The 16494-nt window shown below is 38.6% G+C and overlaps 1 protein-coding gene across 1 annotated transcript; it reads left to right on the forward strand.

Annotated features, from left to right (window-relative positions):
• Positions 1–14917: 14917 nt before the first annotated feature.
• LOC145169037 (kirola-like) lies at positions 14918–15501 on the forward strand. The gene is made up of 2 exons (XM_079087631.1): positions 14918–15133; positions 15239–15501. The coding sequence occupies exons 1-2, from the start codon at positions 14947–14949 to the stop codon at positions 15499–15501; spliced, it is 450 nt and encodes a 149-aa protein (XP_078943757.1). The 5' UTR covers positions 14918–14946.
• The last annotated feature ends 993 nt before the right edge of the window (positions 15502–16494 follow it).

Here is a 16494-nt window from a genome sequence, read left to right on the forward strand (position 1 = left end):
TGACTCAAGTGAGCGTGGGTTTAATCCAATACTCTAATCTTATCAAAGCACTCATGAACTCTGTAGCAAACTTGTGCTATGTCTAAACACTTAGACAATCTATAGACAGATTCATGACAGTCTTCCTTCATACCTACTTCCAATGTATGACCGACTGTGGAGGTTCGAATAACCTAGTTATTCTGGAAGTCAAAACATGCAAACTGAAACACAACAATAATACTTAATCCTATATGGCCCCAAACTTGTGAGGGTAAATAAAACACTTCTATTTAACCACCATATTGATTACTCATTATTTGTCATTTAATGTTTCGGATAATCAACTCATTACTTGAATTACAACAGCAATTGTCCCATGCTCCAAGCATATACACTTTGTTTCCTATGGTCCATGCTTTGTGAAATAGATCAATTGAAAACTTTTCCAGTGATGCTCATTTCACAATTCCTAATCCTTATCGTTAGTGTAAGAACACAAGGTTTCTGCCACTACTAGAATATGTTAGATTCTAACATTTTATGCAACGATCCTTTCGTAAAGTCATAGCACAAAAGTCACCAAGACTTGGCCAATGAAATCACAAAGTACTCTATCAGAAATTGTCATGAAACAATTCTATAGATGTGATGCCTCTCACTCAAAGTAGATTCCTTTGAACATCCTTTTGCATAAAAAAGTTTCTAATCTACATAAATTCTTAATTTCCAACTCCCATTTATGGAAACATTTCCATATTTGCTATATGACAACTCATTCTTAAAAGAATCTTATCTATTCATAATAATGTCAATATAGTCCACCCAATACTATACTTCCAACTACTCATAAGTGACCAATCCTTGGCGAACCTTAGATCATCCTTTGATAGTTGTTTAATTATTTTAGTCAAATCCACTTCTAGTTCTTTTTCCCTCTTAATGCCCTAGGCATTTGGAAAATTTTAGAATGGTCAAATATTATAGCATATGCAATCGATCCTATACCCGAAGCGTATTGGACATGATGCATAATGTCTCACATAAAGACATGATACTTTATCATTCTTCTGCCATAATATTTTGTTAGCCATATTCTCACAATTCGAACTATGAAGAGGGATGCCGTAATCATAATCGAATTTTGAGAATGTGCTATGTATCCTTGACTAAATTTTATTAACATTTCTCGCTCTAAGCTTTTAGATACTGAAACGAAGTATACTATTCTCTCCCTTAATTATAGCAAAACAACTTTTCAACCCTTGCGACTTTGCAAAGTATAACTCTTGTTTTCTATAATTAATATTGCTAACTTGCAATACTTACCATAATAATCATGTTCCCACTAACATGATGATTATTTCCTTATTGGCATAACCCTTATGCTCCCACTAGATTTGACATGTATTCAGAAAACAATGGAACTTCCAGAAGACAATGCTTATTGAATTCCTTAAGTTCATATTTCTAATACCTGATGCTTCGATAAGCCTTTATCTAAGCTTCTTAAACTCATACACCTTTGTCTTAGAAAGCTCACATGTGTGTCTAAACAAATTCAGAACTTATGTTACTAAGTCCCAAATGTTCAGACTAATTGCCAAATCTCACAATTCGAACAATGAAGAGGGATGCCGTAATCATAATCGAATTTGAGAATACAATTTACACAATTGCTGTCTCCTTAAAATCTCTCTTAGTGAAAGCATTTCCTCACAATCATTTTCATGAAGGAGGGAAACCTTATGACACTTAGATTTTATGATGTATGCGTTCCTATCCATGTAAAATTGTCATAGCAACAATCATAAGACAATGTTTGTGACAAATCCAACTCATATGGACTGAACTTGTTCAATCTTAATTTCCTGCCTCATGGCAGCACGAGTGCCCACCATCGCTTCCAGGTTGTTAAGCAGCTCACCCTTACCTATCAATGTACTTTCCATTGATCTAGGTGCTTGCCTTTATGCATTCAAATGAGAATTCATAGAACTCACATACACAGTTAACTCAACTGGAATGGCACAGAAAGTATGACAGGTTATAAACCTCAAGTCACGTGCTAGTGATGATCAACTAGGTTTACTCTTGATTTGTTCTTGAAACTTTTCAAGAAATTTAAGACTCCCACTGACTCCTTGACATATGAGGTTCTCTTGTCAAGAAACATTTCTTGACAAAACAAATATTCAAGAGTTAGTGTAGCTTCTTATCAAGTTTAACACTTCACTCAATTGGTCCTAGTTGGTCTTTGTCTTATCCAAGACATCACAACTTACCAATTTCAAATGTACAAGAATAAGAAACTTTCTTATTCTACATTTGATAAGTGTTACAAACCTACTTAAGACTTGTCACTCAAGTCACAATCTTGACTCTAAGACTTGATATTAGAACGAAGTATGATTGACTTCTTGATTTAACCATCTCTACAATTCTCGATTCCTCTTCTTAGACATGCAATTGCACTAAGACTCACTTAGAGGATCAATTGAGACATGGTTCTTAATCATTAAGACCTATCATAAAACATAATAAAAGTTACTCTCCCTTCTTCTTAGAATAGAGAAACTTTTATCTTTCTGCCTACTAGATTCTTCTTATTCGTTCTGCTATTGATTGAAACTCTTTCAATCAACTCAGAATTATACTCAATCTTATAAGTATAACCATATCTTTATCACTCTTGTGGTGGACTTGATCAACGCACAACCTAGTGTACTCGATCTCCTAGTCCTTCTCTTGACACTCTGCCAAAGAATTAGTCTAATTTCCAAATATGAAGTTTCTCATTCATCAAGCAACCAAGTTGTATGCTTCCAAGTTTCTGTCCAATTGAAACTTGGGCGATGAGAATCTTCCTTTATTTGGCAAATTCTCGACATTTCCACAAATAACATGATTAAGAATCAATTTCATTATTGCTAATAGTAGAAACATTCAAACATCAATTTTTCATACATGCCACTGCAAGGATAAATAAATAAGACAAAATCAAAATTTATATTATTGTGGAAAAAATTTGTCCTTACAATGCAATTCAACTGAAAAACTATGCTATTACATATTTCTTATCAATCTATCCTAACTCTAGAGTAGCAGCTCAAAAATCTGATCTTCGAATCCATGCGATCGAAATCCATTTCTTCATGATCAGATTCATCACGCTTCTTTCTTAAGCTTCCTTTCTTTTCTTCGATCCTGCAAAACATCAAAATATAATCTTATCACATCATGTATTAAGAATCAAAAATAGGAACTTATAGAGTTAGTTAATGGATTTTACCTGAAGTAGAGCCATACGTCTTGACTCTCCCATCTCTTAGATCTCTCAGGTAGCTAAGGCAGCTTCGTCTCCAATGCCCCTTCTCTTGGCAGTAAAAGAAAATGGACTCCTTTGGTACACATCAAGGGACAATCTCAGCCTTTTCTGGACTTCCAATGTAGCTAGTGTCCAATAAAGCATGGGAGTTTGATCGACCAATCAAATTTGCTTAACCAGTGCGCCAAATCATCGTTGATTCAGCATCAATAAGCAAATAGGTCAAATTAATGAGGGTCACATCGTGAACCATCGTATAGTACTCTCTTACGAACTCACTATACGAATCAGGAAGTGACTGAAGAACCCAGTCAACAGCCAACATCTCTGAGATATCGACACCCAACATCCTTAACCTATCAATACGTGACTTCATCTCTAAGACGTGTGCACACACAAGTTTCCCATCTTCGTGCTTACTTGCCAATAGGGATTGAGTGAGCTTGAACTTTTCAAGCCTTTGAACTTGTGGGTCAGGGAGAACAATTGGAGGAGGTGGAGGAAGTAAAGCATGACTCTCATTTCCTTGATCGTATCTTGGAACGCCATCTTCATTTGGAAAGCTTGTTCCAATGGATTTGGGAAGACCATTGTAAGATTCAGACATCTACAAAACGGGAGAAAATTCAAGTCAGTTGATAAGAATCCTTGATGTAACACCCAAATGAGACATCAAGGCTAGGATCCAACACAATACTCTACAACCTAGAAGAGGGATGCTGTAATCTAGTTGCAGAATATTTGAAGGTAGGTAAATGACGATTTACCAATTTCCACCATGAAAAACGAAAAAGAAATTTAAGTTCTAAACGAATTGAAACTCCTAGATCTTTTGAGATTCATTGAACTTTTCAATGGCGTGTTTAATCTCGATTATTCCCTTAAAATTTGCGACTGGGATGCCGAGGATCACAAACAAGGTGTGAATAACCATACGAATCTACGTGGTGCACTCAATGCTACTATCACCTAATCAATGTGCCGGTTAGCCACACACGCTCCATTAATCTATGATAAACATCGAGCCACCCTTCGCCACCAATGTCAATCCCAAATTAGTGTGACGGTTAACCACACACGCTCCACTAACGATTGACAAGGGTACGAAGTGTAATTCCATGGATTAGCATACAATTTCACATTTTGCCTAAAGTAACTAGAATTTGGGAATTTGTAAAAGCATGTAGTTACTTTGTACTTCATTATACTTATAATGGAAGGTTTCATCCTATCCTACCCGTTCGGCTAACGACCCTCCACTAGTCAAGAGTGCGGTGGGTAAGAGTGGATACCCATTCAATCGTCATTTTATAGGCAATTTCCTTAAACACCCCTTATAGACGAGCTTCGTGAATGAGGCCTACTAACGGTAAGACTGACTGTTTACTTATACATATATAATATTAGACTTTTAATGTCATATATACATAGTATAGGGTGTATTTTAAACTTTTAAAATACTAGGTGGTCTAATTTAATTAATTATACTTTTAATTTAATTAAATGTAAACCAAAACTTTATGGATTTATTAACTCTCTTTTAATTATGCACTTTAATTAATTAACAAAAACATAAGGGTGTAATTTGAACTTTTCAAAAATACGAGCGTTTTAGAATTTAACATTTCAAAAATTAAACTTTTAATGAACTTTTAAATTCCAAAACTTGAGGGCAAGTTTTGAAACTTTTCAAAACATTTGGGATTAGAATTTAAATATTTCAAAATTAACTTTTAATCAAAAAATTTAAATTCCAAAACTTGAGGGCAAGTTTTGAAACTTTTCAAAACATTAGGGTTTAACTATTTAAATTTCAAAACAAAACTTTTAAGTTCAAATTTAAACTATAAAACCTAAAGGGGAAAATTGAAACTTTTTCACAAGATAATTCAAATCTAAATTACAAATAATCAATCTTTATCTAATAAAACAAAAGATTATCTAAATTTTGACAATTATCTACTATTTTGGCAAGGATAATCACCCTATATACATAAAATTCGGATTTTATTGATAAAAATTGTTTTGGTAATTACCCCACAGCAAAATAGGCAAGAAAATCGCAAAAACAGGCTGCCAGATCCATGGACTCGCCGAGTCAGGGACTGGACTCGACGAGTCGGCATGACTCGCCGAGTTCATCCACTGACTCGCCGAGTCAGTGATGCAGAGGGCAAAAAACTTCGTTTTTCATGCAAAAAATCGATCAATCAAGCATCAAATTCACTAACAAACAGCCCTAGGCTCTGATACCACTGATGGGTTTTGAGCAATACATCAATCCTATGGTGTACATGCAAACCCTAATAGCTTTGGATCTAGTTTGTCTAATGAACATGCAATTGATAATCCAAAGCCATAAACCCTAGATCTAATAAACAATAACTGAAATTAAGGTTTAGATCTTACCTTTGATTGTTATATAGCAATTACAATCTATCCTTGGCTTCAGAAAGCTTAGTGCCTCAAGTGTTGCACCTCTAATAGAGTCACAAACACCACTAAGCAACTTGGATGAAGAGGGAGGAAAGAGGAGGCACCAAAAACGGCTGGAAACCCTAAAGGAATACTTGTACACGTTTTTGGGGCTTAGGGGCTTCTTAAATAGGTAGGCAATTAGGGTTATCTAACAAGGAAACCCTAATTTGACTGCTTAAGCTCTAAGCAGCCCATGGACCCCTTCTGGAACATGCCTTGGATGATTTCTAATGGGCTTCCCCATAGAATTCGTCCAACCTATTATTCCAAGGTGATCCATAGCCCAATTATGTAATTATCTTATAATTACACAATAAGTCCCTTAAGTTTAATTAATCTCTTTTAGCCACAAAATTAATTCTTAATTAATTATTGACTAATATCAATTAAACATTATGATTTCTCCTTTAATATATTATTCTTATAATATATTAATAAATCATAATTAAACCTTTCTCACCTTAATTCATCCTACATATTGCTATGGTGAAGGCAACCCAAAAGGACCATGCTCATAATCGGGTCAAGTACATACCAAAATAGTTATGGACTTAGACGCTAATCCAACAGGAAGGGGGTGGATTTCCGGTGGGGCCCTGAGCAGCAAAAGGCGTTAGAGACCCTCCGTCAGCGGTTATGCGAGGCCCCAGTTTTGACACTCCCAGAGGGAGTGGAAGATTTTGTAGTATTCTGTGATGCATCCATCACAGGTTTGGGGACAGTCCTCATGTAGAGAGGACGTGTGATAGCCTACGCATCGCGACAGTTGAATCCGCATGAGACGAGATATCCTACTCATGATTTAGAGCTGGGAGCGGTGGTGTTCGCTCTCAATATATGGAGACATTATCTATATGGGGTCCGATGTACCATATACACGGATCACAAGAGTTTGAGACACATTATGGACCAGCCGAACCTAAACATGAGGCAGCGCAGGTGGCTGGATGTAGTCAAGGACTACGACTGCGAGATCCTTTACCACCATGGTAAAGCGAACGTGGTGGCGGATGCCTTGAGCCACAAGGCAGCTGGGTCTTCCACCCCCAGCAGTGTGTATGAGGATAGCGGTGGATTCCCCTCTTATGAGCTTGATCAGGGACGCTCAGGTCAAGGGCATGCGGCCAGAGAATTGGAAGTTGGAGAGGATCAGGGGTGAGAACACCCGGTTTGTGCAGGATAGCCCGAGATTATTAACCCGATGCGGTCGGGTATGGGTTCCGATGTCTGGTGGGGTCAGACAGACAGTCATGGAGGAGGCTCATAAGTCTCACTTCTCTATTCACCCGGGGGCCACCAAGATGTACCGGGATTTGAGTTTGAGCTACTGGTGGCCGTGCATGAAGCGATAAATCGCTTGGTACGTCGAGAGGTGCTTGACTTGTAAGATGGTCAAGGCTGAGCATTAGAGGCCGCATGGCAAGCTGCAGCCCCTGGAGATTCCCATGTGGAAATGGGAACAGATCACGATGGACTTTATTACTAAGCTGCCGAGGACGGCGAAGGGGTTAGATGCCATATGGGTCATCGTGGATCGATTGACCAAGAGTGCCCATTTCTTGGCCATACGGGAGAGTTCGTCGGACGAGAAGTTGGCCGACGTGTACGTCCACGAGATCGTGGTTTGCCATGGGGTTCCGGTCTCCATTGTCTCCGATCGGGATGTTAGGTTTACCTCCCGTTTCTGGCAGAAGTTCCACGAGGAGTTGGGCACGTGGTTGCACTTCAACACAACATTCCATCCACAGACTGACGGTCAGAGCGAGCGGACCATTCAAACCCTCGAGGATATGTTGAGGGTGTGTGTCATTGATTTCGGTGGGAGCTGGGATTCCCACCTACCGCTTACAGAGTTCGCCTACAACAACAACTATCATTCCAGCATTAGCGCCCCGCCTTTCGAGCTGTTGTATGGGTAGAGATGTCGCACACCGGTTTGTTGGGGTTAGGTTGGACACAGGGTGATGAGACGAACGGAAGTAGTCCTGCAGACTACCGAGAAGATTCAGCAGATTAGGCAGCGACTGCAGACCGCTCAGAGTCGGCAGAAGAGTTACGCCGACAAACGCCGATCTGAGTTAGAGTTTTAGGTGGGTGATATGGTACTCCTGAAGGTCTCACCCTGGAAGGGTGTGATCCGCTTCAGGAAAAGGGGAAAATTGGGTCCTCGTTTCATTGGTCCATTCAGGATCCTTGCCAGGGTTGGCAAGGTAGCGTATAGGCTAGAGCTACCGGAGGAGCTTAGCCGAATTCATAGCACTTTCCACGTTTCGCAGTTGCGAAAGTGTGTTTTCGATCAGGAGGCAGTAGTGTCGTTGGATGATATTCAGGTCGATGAGCGCCTGAATTATGTGGAGAGGCCTGTGGCCATTCTGGAGAGGAAGATGAAAGTTCTGCGGAACAAGGAAATACATTTGGTGAAGGTTCAGTGGGAGCATCGGAGGGGATCCGAGTGGACGTGGGAGCCGGAGGCAGAGATGCGAGAGCATTAACCGGTGTTGTTTACCCCAGCAGACTTCGAGGACGAAGTCTAATTCAAGTGGGGGAGAATTGTAACGCCCCGATTCCCAGGTATTGATTTATGTATGAATCCTTTTTGGTTTTTGGGTCTACTCGACGAGTTGGCCGCCCTACTCGTCGAGTAGTAGCGGGTTGGTCCACGTGTTTTAGTGATCTACTCACCGAGTCCAAGAGCGGACTCGACGAGTAGGAGCTGTCAAATGAAACCCTAGATTTTGGGGCATTTCACCCTATTTAAAGGATCATTGGCCTCCCCCAGCCTCCCCTTTACTGCTTCTTGCCCCTCTCAAACCCTAAATCGAGTGTGTGTGTTCTTTTGGTGTGTTCAAGCTTTGAGGAAGAGTTTTGGAGGAGGAAACACTTGGGGAAAACAAGCAAGTAGAAGCAAGAACTCATGGGATTCAAGATCTACATCAGTGAACACTCTCTTGAAGGTATTAGACTGTTTTCCTTGGCTCATGTTCATCAAAGATCTCTTTTGGATGGGTTTTATGAAAGGCTTCTTATGTTTGAGCTAAGATCTGAAGTTGTAACTTCAGATCTGGACTCCCTTTGGCCTCTAGACCCATAAAGCTATCAGCCTTGCCTAGAATAAGCCTTCCCTCAAGTGTGAGACTTCATTGCAAGCTTAGATTTGTCATTTAAGGGCCTTAAAGCTTTGCATGCACGTAAAGTTTGCAACTTTACGTGATAAGCAGGCCTTTGAAGGTTGGATCTGTAATCTGGAACCTTTGCATGGCTTAAAAATCATCTGTATGGATGAAGGATTGAAGGGATTCGGCGAGCCGCAAAGTCGACTCGGCGAGTCATAAGGAGATGGTCCTGAACTCGACGAGTTGGATGAACAACTCGACAAGTCCGATGAAGATTCTCGTAGACTCGGCGAGTCAGTAGAATGACTCGGCGAGTCGGTTAAGGTTCTTACCAACCGTTGGGTGCGTGTGAACTTGTCGAGTTGCAAGGGAAAAACTCGACGAGTGGTCAAAGATTTTCGATCGCGAGCCTTAGGAACTCGACGAGTCACTCCGGTGACTCGGCGAGCGGACAGTTTATGCCGGGAACCCGGCGAGTGGCTGGATACACCCGACGAGTTCAGATCAACATGGACTGTTGACCCGGGCAGTTGACTTTGACTTTGTCGTTGACCAAGGGTTGACCAATTGACTTCTGGGGTATCTGGGAATTCATGAACTTATGACGTGTTTGGATATAGGAGGTGGAGTTCGTGGCGGTGATTTGAGAGTTGAGCTTTCTATTTCCAGTCGACAGTTGCAAGGTGAGTTATCCTCACTATACTCAAGGGTCTAAGGCACCAAGGCCGGCCCTTTTGATTGTTACTTAGTATGTTATGCTAGTACGATCTGTTAGATCAGTATCCTAGAGGGTAGGATAACATTATGTGATATGTGGTTTGATCTGTTAGATCGGCATTATGGTAAATAGGATGGTACTATGTGCTATGTAGAAAGATCCGTTAGAACTGTTTTTGTCTATAGACTGATATGTGACTATCTGTTGTATATACATGTGCACATGTTTGTTTGGCGGTTGAGGCTCACCTGCTTTGTGTGGAGGCCAATAGAGCTGGGCATTCCAACCTATTGGTTGTGGGCCGTGAGTATTCCATCCCGAGGATGATTGGACTCATAGTATGTGGGCATTCCAACCTGTTGGTTGTGGGCCTGGGGTATTCCATCTCGAGGATGATTGGGCCCATAGTATGTGGGCATTCCAACCTGTTGGTTGTGGGCCTGGGGTATTCCAACCCGATGGTTGACTGGACCCATAGTATGTTGTTTATGATTCTATGTGTGTATTATTGAGAGTATGGGTATTTTGGGGGAACTCACTAAGCTTTCGGGCTTATAGTTTCAGTTTATTGTTTCATGTACATCAGGGGATCGCGGGAAGGCGAAGGCATGATCGTACAGCTCCTCGTGATTTGTTTATGTTTCTCGGAAAACTCTGATATTAGAGATTTTGAAAACAAACTTTGTAATGATGAATGGTTTTAAATGTTTGAAAAAGTTTTAAATTGGCATGAAATTTTTGGGTGTTACAAGTTGGTATCAGAGCCTTGGTTTGAGTGAATTGGAGGAACCCTTGTGTGACTCCAGTCTCAAATCAAGGAAAAGATTTTCAAAATGATTTCCAAATGGTTTTCAAAATAAGTAAGGGAGGATGCAGGGTGTACGATCAGCCGAAGCCAGTAAGTTGACCCCAAAATACCATACAGTTATTTGATTATGTGATATGTTAGAACAGCATGCTAGTGCTAGGCTATGGATCTTCAGGAATTGCATGATAGAATTGCCTGATTACATGATGCCTGGTAGCCTAGGGTTTTCCTCAATATGAGATTGACATCATTACTATAGTTGCTTAGTGTATGCATCACGGTCGCACATAACTAAGATCTTTTAGCCTGAGAATGTTTGGTTTGGCCTTATTTCCCGTTCTTGTTTGATGAAGGGCTTAGGGTAGGATCAGGTATTCAAAAGTCTATAGGGTGCAGCGTTATGTATGACTAGCATACACTAGTGCTACAGGGTTGGTGGAAGTTTCATGGATGGGTGGGTTGTGTGAGACTGGTAGGTCAGTTGTGAGACATTAAGCCTTCCTCTAGGAGTGAGGTTGAGCGACCACCAGGTGTGTGTATAGTGTTAGGGTGATACTTGAAACAAATATGGGTAGGTGTGGAAGGTAGTAGGAGCCCATACTACTGAAAGCACAGGACCCATACGCATAGCAAGGAGGTCACAACCCGTAGGGATTAGACGGGAGTTGGTTCCCAGGTATTTATGCGGATTGCTGATATCTTCTGGTTATATTTTCAGTATGGTGGTTACGAGGCGCTTCGTGAAAGGATCCGGATCAGGATCAGGTCAGGGTGATCAGGAGGCCCCTGTAGCACCTGAGGTTATCGGCCAGGAGGGGCCATTGCTGACAGAGGATCGAGGCAGGGAGGTCATCCGCGAGGAGGTGGTCAAGATTGTCCGGGGTCAGATTCCGGAGTTATTTGGGACTATCAAGTCCGCTATGATGGAGTACTTTGATGACCGATATGCAGCCCTTACTGAGACAGCTGTCGCTGCAGCCACCGCGGCTGTAACAACGGCAGGAGGGGGAGCGGGCCGAGTTTTTCAGTACCGGGACTTCGATAACACGAAGCCCCCGACTTTTGATGGTACTCAGGATCCCATTGTAGCCATGAGGTGGCTGTTGGAATTCCATGAAGTGTTTCTTGTCGAGAATTCACACTAACTTTTGAGTATTTGTTTTTGCTCGTCAAGGAATGTTCCTTGAGAGAGAAACTTATATGTCAAGAAGTCAGTGGGAGTCTTATTGATCTTGAAGAGTTTCAGGAGTCAATGGAGAATAAACCTTTTAGTTATCACTAGCACACGACCTGAGGTTGATAACCTATCGTGTTAAGTTGACACATTCTTGTTTCTATGCATCTTCCAGTTGGGTTGGCAATGCTTATGAGTTCTATGGTTCTTATTTGACTGCAAAAGTCAGAGCACGTTGGTCAGTGAATGTACATTGATCAATATGGATGAGCTGCTTACCAACATGGAAGTACTGGTAGGCCCTTGTGCTACCAGAGGGCAAGAAATTAAGAATAAGCGAAGTTCAGTCCATGAAAGGGAAGCTAAATTTGAATTTGGCTTTTTCATAAACCTTATCTTATTATTGTTGGTTGGAAATGATAGATTCATATAGATGGGAACACATACACCATAAAATCTAGGTAGCGAAAGGTTTCGCTCTAATTCATGAGAATCATTATGAGGAAACACTTTTGCTGGTAGATTTTAAAGATCTGATAAGTATCATTAAGGTTTGTAGTTGTGATAATTGCATTCTCAAATTCGCAATATGATCACGAAATCCCTTTTCATAGTTCGAATTGTGAGAATTGGCAAGGAACTATTTTGAACATTCAGGACATATGGCTATAAGTTCTGAAAGGGTTTAAACACACACACATATGCTATCTAATGAAGGTGTATAAGCTTGAGAAGTCTGCTTGAAGACTTATCGAAGTACCACGTATCAAAAATCTGAACTTTAGTAAGAAAGTCAAGAGCATTGATTTCTGGAAGTCCAGTTGATTTCTGGGTACATGTCAAAGCTAGTGGAAGCATAATTGTTATGCATATAGAAGCATAATTGTTATGCTAGTGGGAGCATGATTGTTATGCTAAGTGTTGCGAGTTAGCAATACTAATTGTAGCAAACAAAGTTTGGGAATTGTTTCGCTATAGAAAGATTTAAGGGAGAAGGAACTTATACTTCTTTTATATCTAAAAGTTTAGATTGAAGGATTTAATGGAACTTAGTCTTGGACATATATGAATATCATGTTGAAATGATTCAACATAGGAAATTCAATATATGGAAATATTATAGTAAGAGACTGAACGAATATCAAGTCTTTGCGTAAGACATAATGAATTGAGTCTCATATGCTTTGGATATATGATCATTTTCATATGCTATAATATTCACTTGTTCTGATTTTTCCAAATGCCTTGGGCATTGAGAGGAAAAAATTACTTGAACTTTGTGTAACTAAAGTTAAACAACTCTTAAGAACATTCTAAGGTTATACTAAAGGATTGGTTGCTTGTGGACAGTTGGAAGTATAGTATTATTTGGAAGGACCATAGTGACTTGTTTTAGATTGGACTGATTCTCGATCAGAATTGATGGTCATATGGGAATATGGAAATGTTTCCATAGAGGGAGTTGATGATTAAAATCTACATGTGAGTTCGAAACTTTAATGCATGGAAGGTGTTCAAGGAATGTATCTTGAATTTGAGACTTCATTGCCATGGAATTATTTTTAGTAACAAAGCTCCAATGGAACGTTTTGTGGTATCGTTGGCTAAGTCTATGTGACTTTGAAGCCTCGACATCACAGAAGGACAATGCATGTAAGGTTGGAATTCTAACACATTTAGTAGTGACAAGAATTTGAAATTGTGAAATGAGTATCATTGGAATAGTGTCCAGTCGATCTGTTCACAAAGGAAGGACCATAGAGAGACATAGTATGCATGTTTATAACATGGCATAAATGATGTTTGATTCAAGTATTTAGTTGATTACTCGAAACATTATGCAATGAATAAAGTCTAATTAATGTGGTGATTAAATAATAAGGGTTTTATTTATATTCAATAGTTTTGAGACCATAGTTAATTAGGTTATTATTGTGTTTCACTTTGCATGTTTTACTTCCAGAACAACTAGATTATTCGAAAATCCACAGTCGATCATAATTTTTGATTAATAAACAAAAAATTAAAAGTAGAATGCTATAAAAGGAAGAAACATTATACAATGAATAAAGTCTAATTGATATGTTTGGTCCAACTCTTCTACTGCAGAGGTCTACAGATGTGGTTCGCAGACTGCAAACATATTGCCTCTAAAAAAATAAACACCTAATTTTTGTATGATCAGATCTTTTGTATAATCAAAATTTTTAAATTCCAAATTTTCTAATATTTGCTTGTAACTTGATTTCTTCAGAGTTTCAGTTTCAAAGTAATTTATCGTAAAAGATTTATAGTTATACCATAACTGTTAGAGGTTATTATTCAAAAGCAGTTCATCATCTTGTACTTGCAAAAGTAATCATCATTCAACATCAGTTCGATTAGCTATTCTTCAACAAATAAAAATCTTTATTATACTAATAACTTTGGAGGTCTTTTTTTACTTCTTGCATCGGCCCTAAATATGTTTGATCGACCCTACATTTGACCCCCAATATTGGTTTGTTGCAGGTTCAAACTAATGTTATAGTACAAGTATCAAGTATGCACAAACATTATGTGACTTATATTTCTGGGCGGACCTAGGGTAGCAGGTGCTACCTTCAATTTTCTACGCATACTATAAACTTTTTGAGAAATATTCTCACATACTACCCTTAAAATAATGTGTGTTATTCTTTCAGCTTTTGTTGTGGGTCCGTTACTATATGCCTAATAATATGTGTAAATTCTTTTTAACAATCGTATAAATTTCAATTCAACCAAATGATCAAAATCACCAACAAAGTCGTGCTTGCTTAAAGCGTTTGTGAAAGTGATTTATGATATAATATATTAATTATGATAATATACGACATCCACACCCATCAAATTAATATTAATATTAATCTACAACACTACAACATGATTCATGATATAATATATTATGCGTATTATAACTATTTTAATGATGTCAAGAATATGCTTCAACTAACGTGATTGGAGCTGGATTTGATCTTCTATTTTTTTTTCTTTTCTTTTTTGTCATTTAAATGATCATGTTTATACTAAATTAAAAACATTATTTCTCATTTATAAATTAGCGGATTGAACAATTACGTACATTTGTTTGTATATATAATCCAACATGTTTCTATGTACGTACATGTACTGTGTGTATATATGTGTGTTTCAACACACTCTATTTTCAACACACGTTATTTACTAGGATGAAAAATATATACATTATTTATTTTTATGGTGAGTTTGAAGTATAAGTAACTCACCTAATTCACGGAATATAAAGCGACAAGGAGCTCACACATTAATTTTCATTTTCTTCTTTCCTTTTTTCCTTTGTCAAGAGCAATGCCTCTGAGTGGTATACTGGTTAAACAGGTTACCATCAAATCAGATGGGGATGTGTTTCATGAAATATTAAGAAGCAGGCCACACCATATATCAGAAATGAGCCCTGATTCCATAAAAGGTGTTGATTTACATGAAGGTGAATGGGGTGTTGTTGGATCAGTCATTAATGTTGACTTTATCCATGGTAAGTTCATTTCTCTTTATGAATATATAACTTCCAACAAAAATAACATCTTTGGTCATATATATTCTGTTTGAGCAATTTATGAGTATTTCATATCACATGCAGATGGGAAGGCAAAAGTGGCTAAAGAAGTGATTGAAGGAATCGACGAGGAGAAAAAGTTAGTGTGCTACAAGGTTATTGGGGGCGATATATTGGAGGCTTACAAGACCTTCTTGCTCACAGTTCAGGTGGAGACAAAGGAAGAAGAAAACTTGGTGACTTGGACTTTCCACTATGAGAAACTCAATGAGAATGTTGATGACCCCAACAGTTTGATGGATTTCTGCCTTGCTGTTACCAAAGATATTGAGAAACATCACCTATAATTTCATACGCAAGTAATTAATTATATATATATATATATATATATATATATATATATATATATATATATATATATATATATAAGTTCCAAGAAATAAAATCGTGGGATCACTTTTGTTTGTTTCACTCTATATGAAGTTGATTACATGTAAAGTTCCATTTTGATCTCATGAAACTGGTGTGGACTTTGTTTATTTGTGTCTTTTAATCGATTACAAATAATCTTTGTATAGTTATGCCCGAAAATGAAAGGTTGTATTGTAATGGTAAGTTCCTCTTCTTGTATTATATATTTAAAGCTTCAAAAAAATATTCTATTAATGATTAAGATCTTTAATGACCAAATTCTCAAATAGATTAGAGCATTATGTACTTTTAGAGAAATAAAAATTATTATATAATGAGAAATACTTTTACCGTGTTAGAGAAAATAGACATAAAGACACAGTTACACTCACCTAAAGGGTATAAGATACTCTCACACACACATACACATACCATAAATATAAGGGCCTGTTTGATAAGCTTTCTAATTGGGTCAGAAGCTTGGACTTGGTCCGCAACCTTCAGTCCGTATGTTTGATTTGGTGCATTTCGTCGGACTCGGTCAGAAGAATTAGATTCAATCGGAAGTTTTCTCCTGATTCGGTCCTCGGAAAAAAAGATGTGGACTCGGTATTTTCTTTCACGTTCCTCAATTGCCCTCAAATTTTGATTCTTCTCTATCAACCCACCAACGACGCTGCTACACACCAGGACCACCACCAACGGCAGATACACAATCGATTAGGTATGATTATTGTATACTTCTTGCCCTTTTAGAAACCGAATCGGCAGATGGGTGCCTCGCAAACATGCTTGGGATTCCAATTCATAGATATTCCTTCATTTGCTAACTTTTTAATTTGTTACTAAGGATACTGCCTTCGGTGATTTTCCTTGGATTGATTCGTTGGAAATTAGATGGGTGCCCCACAAACCATGGGGTCAAATGA

The sequence above is a fragment of the Lactuca virosa genome, chromosome 4, assembly GCF_052849685.1.
Source record: "Lactuca virosa cultivar CGN04683 chromosome 4, Lactuca_virosa_CGN04683_v6, whole genome shotgun sequence".
In the NCBI taxonomy this organism is placed as follows: Eukaryota; Viridiplantae; Streptophyta; class Magnoliopsida; order Asterales; family Asteraceae; genus Lactuca; species Lactuca virosa.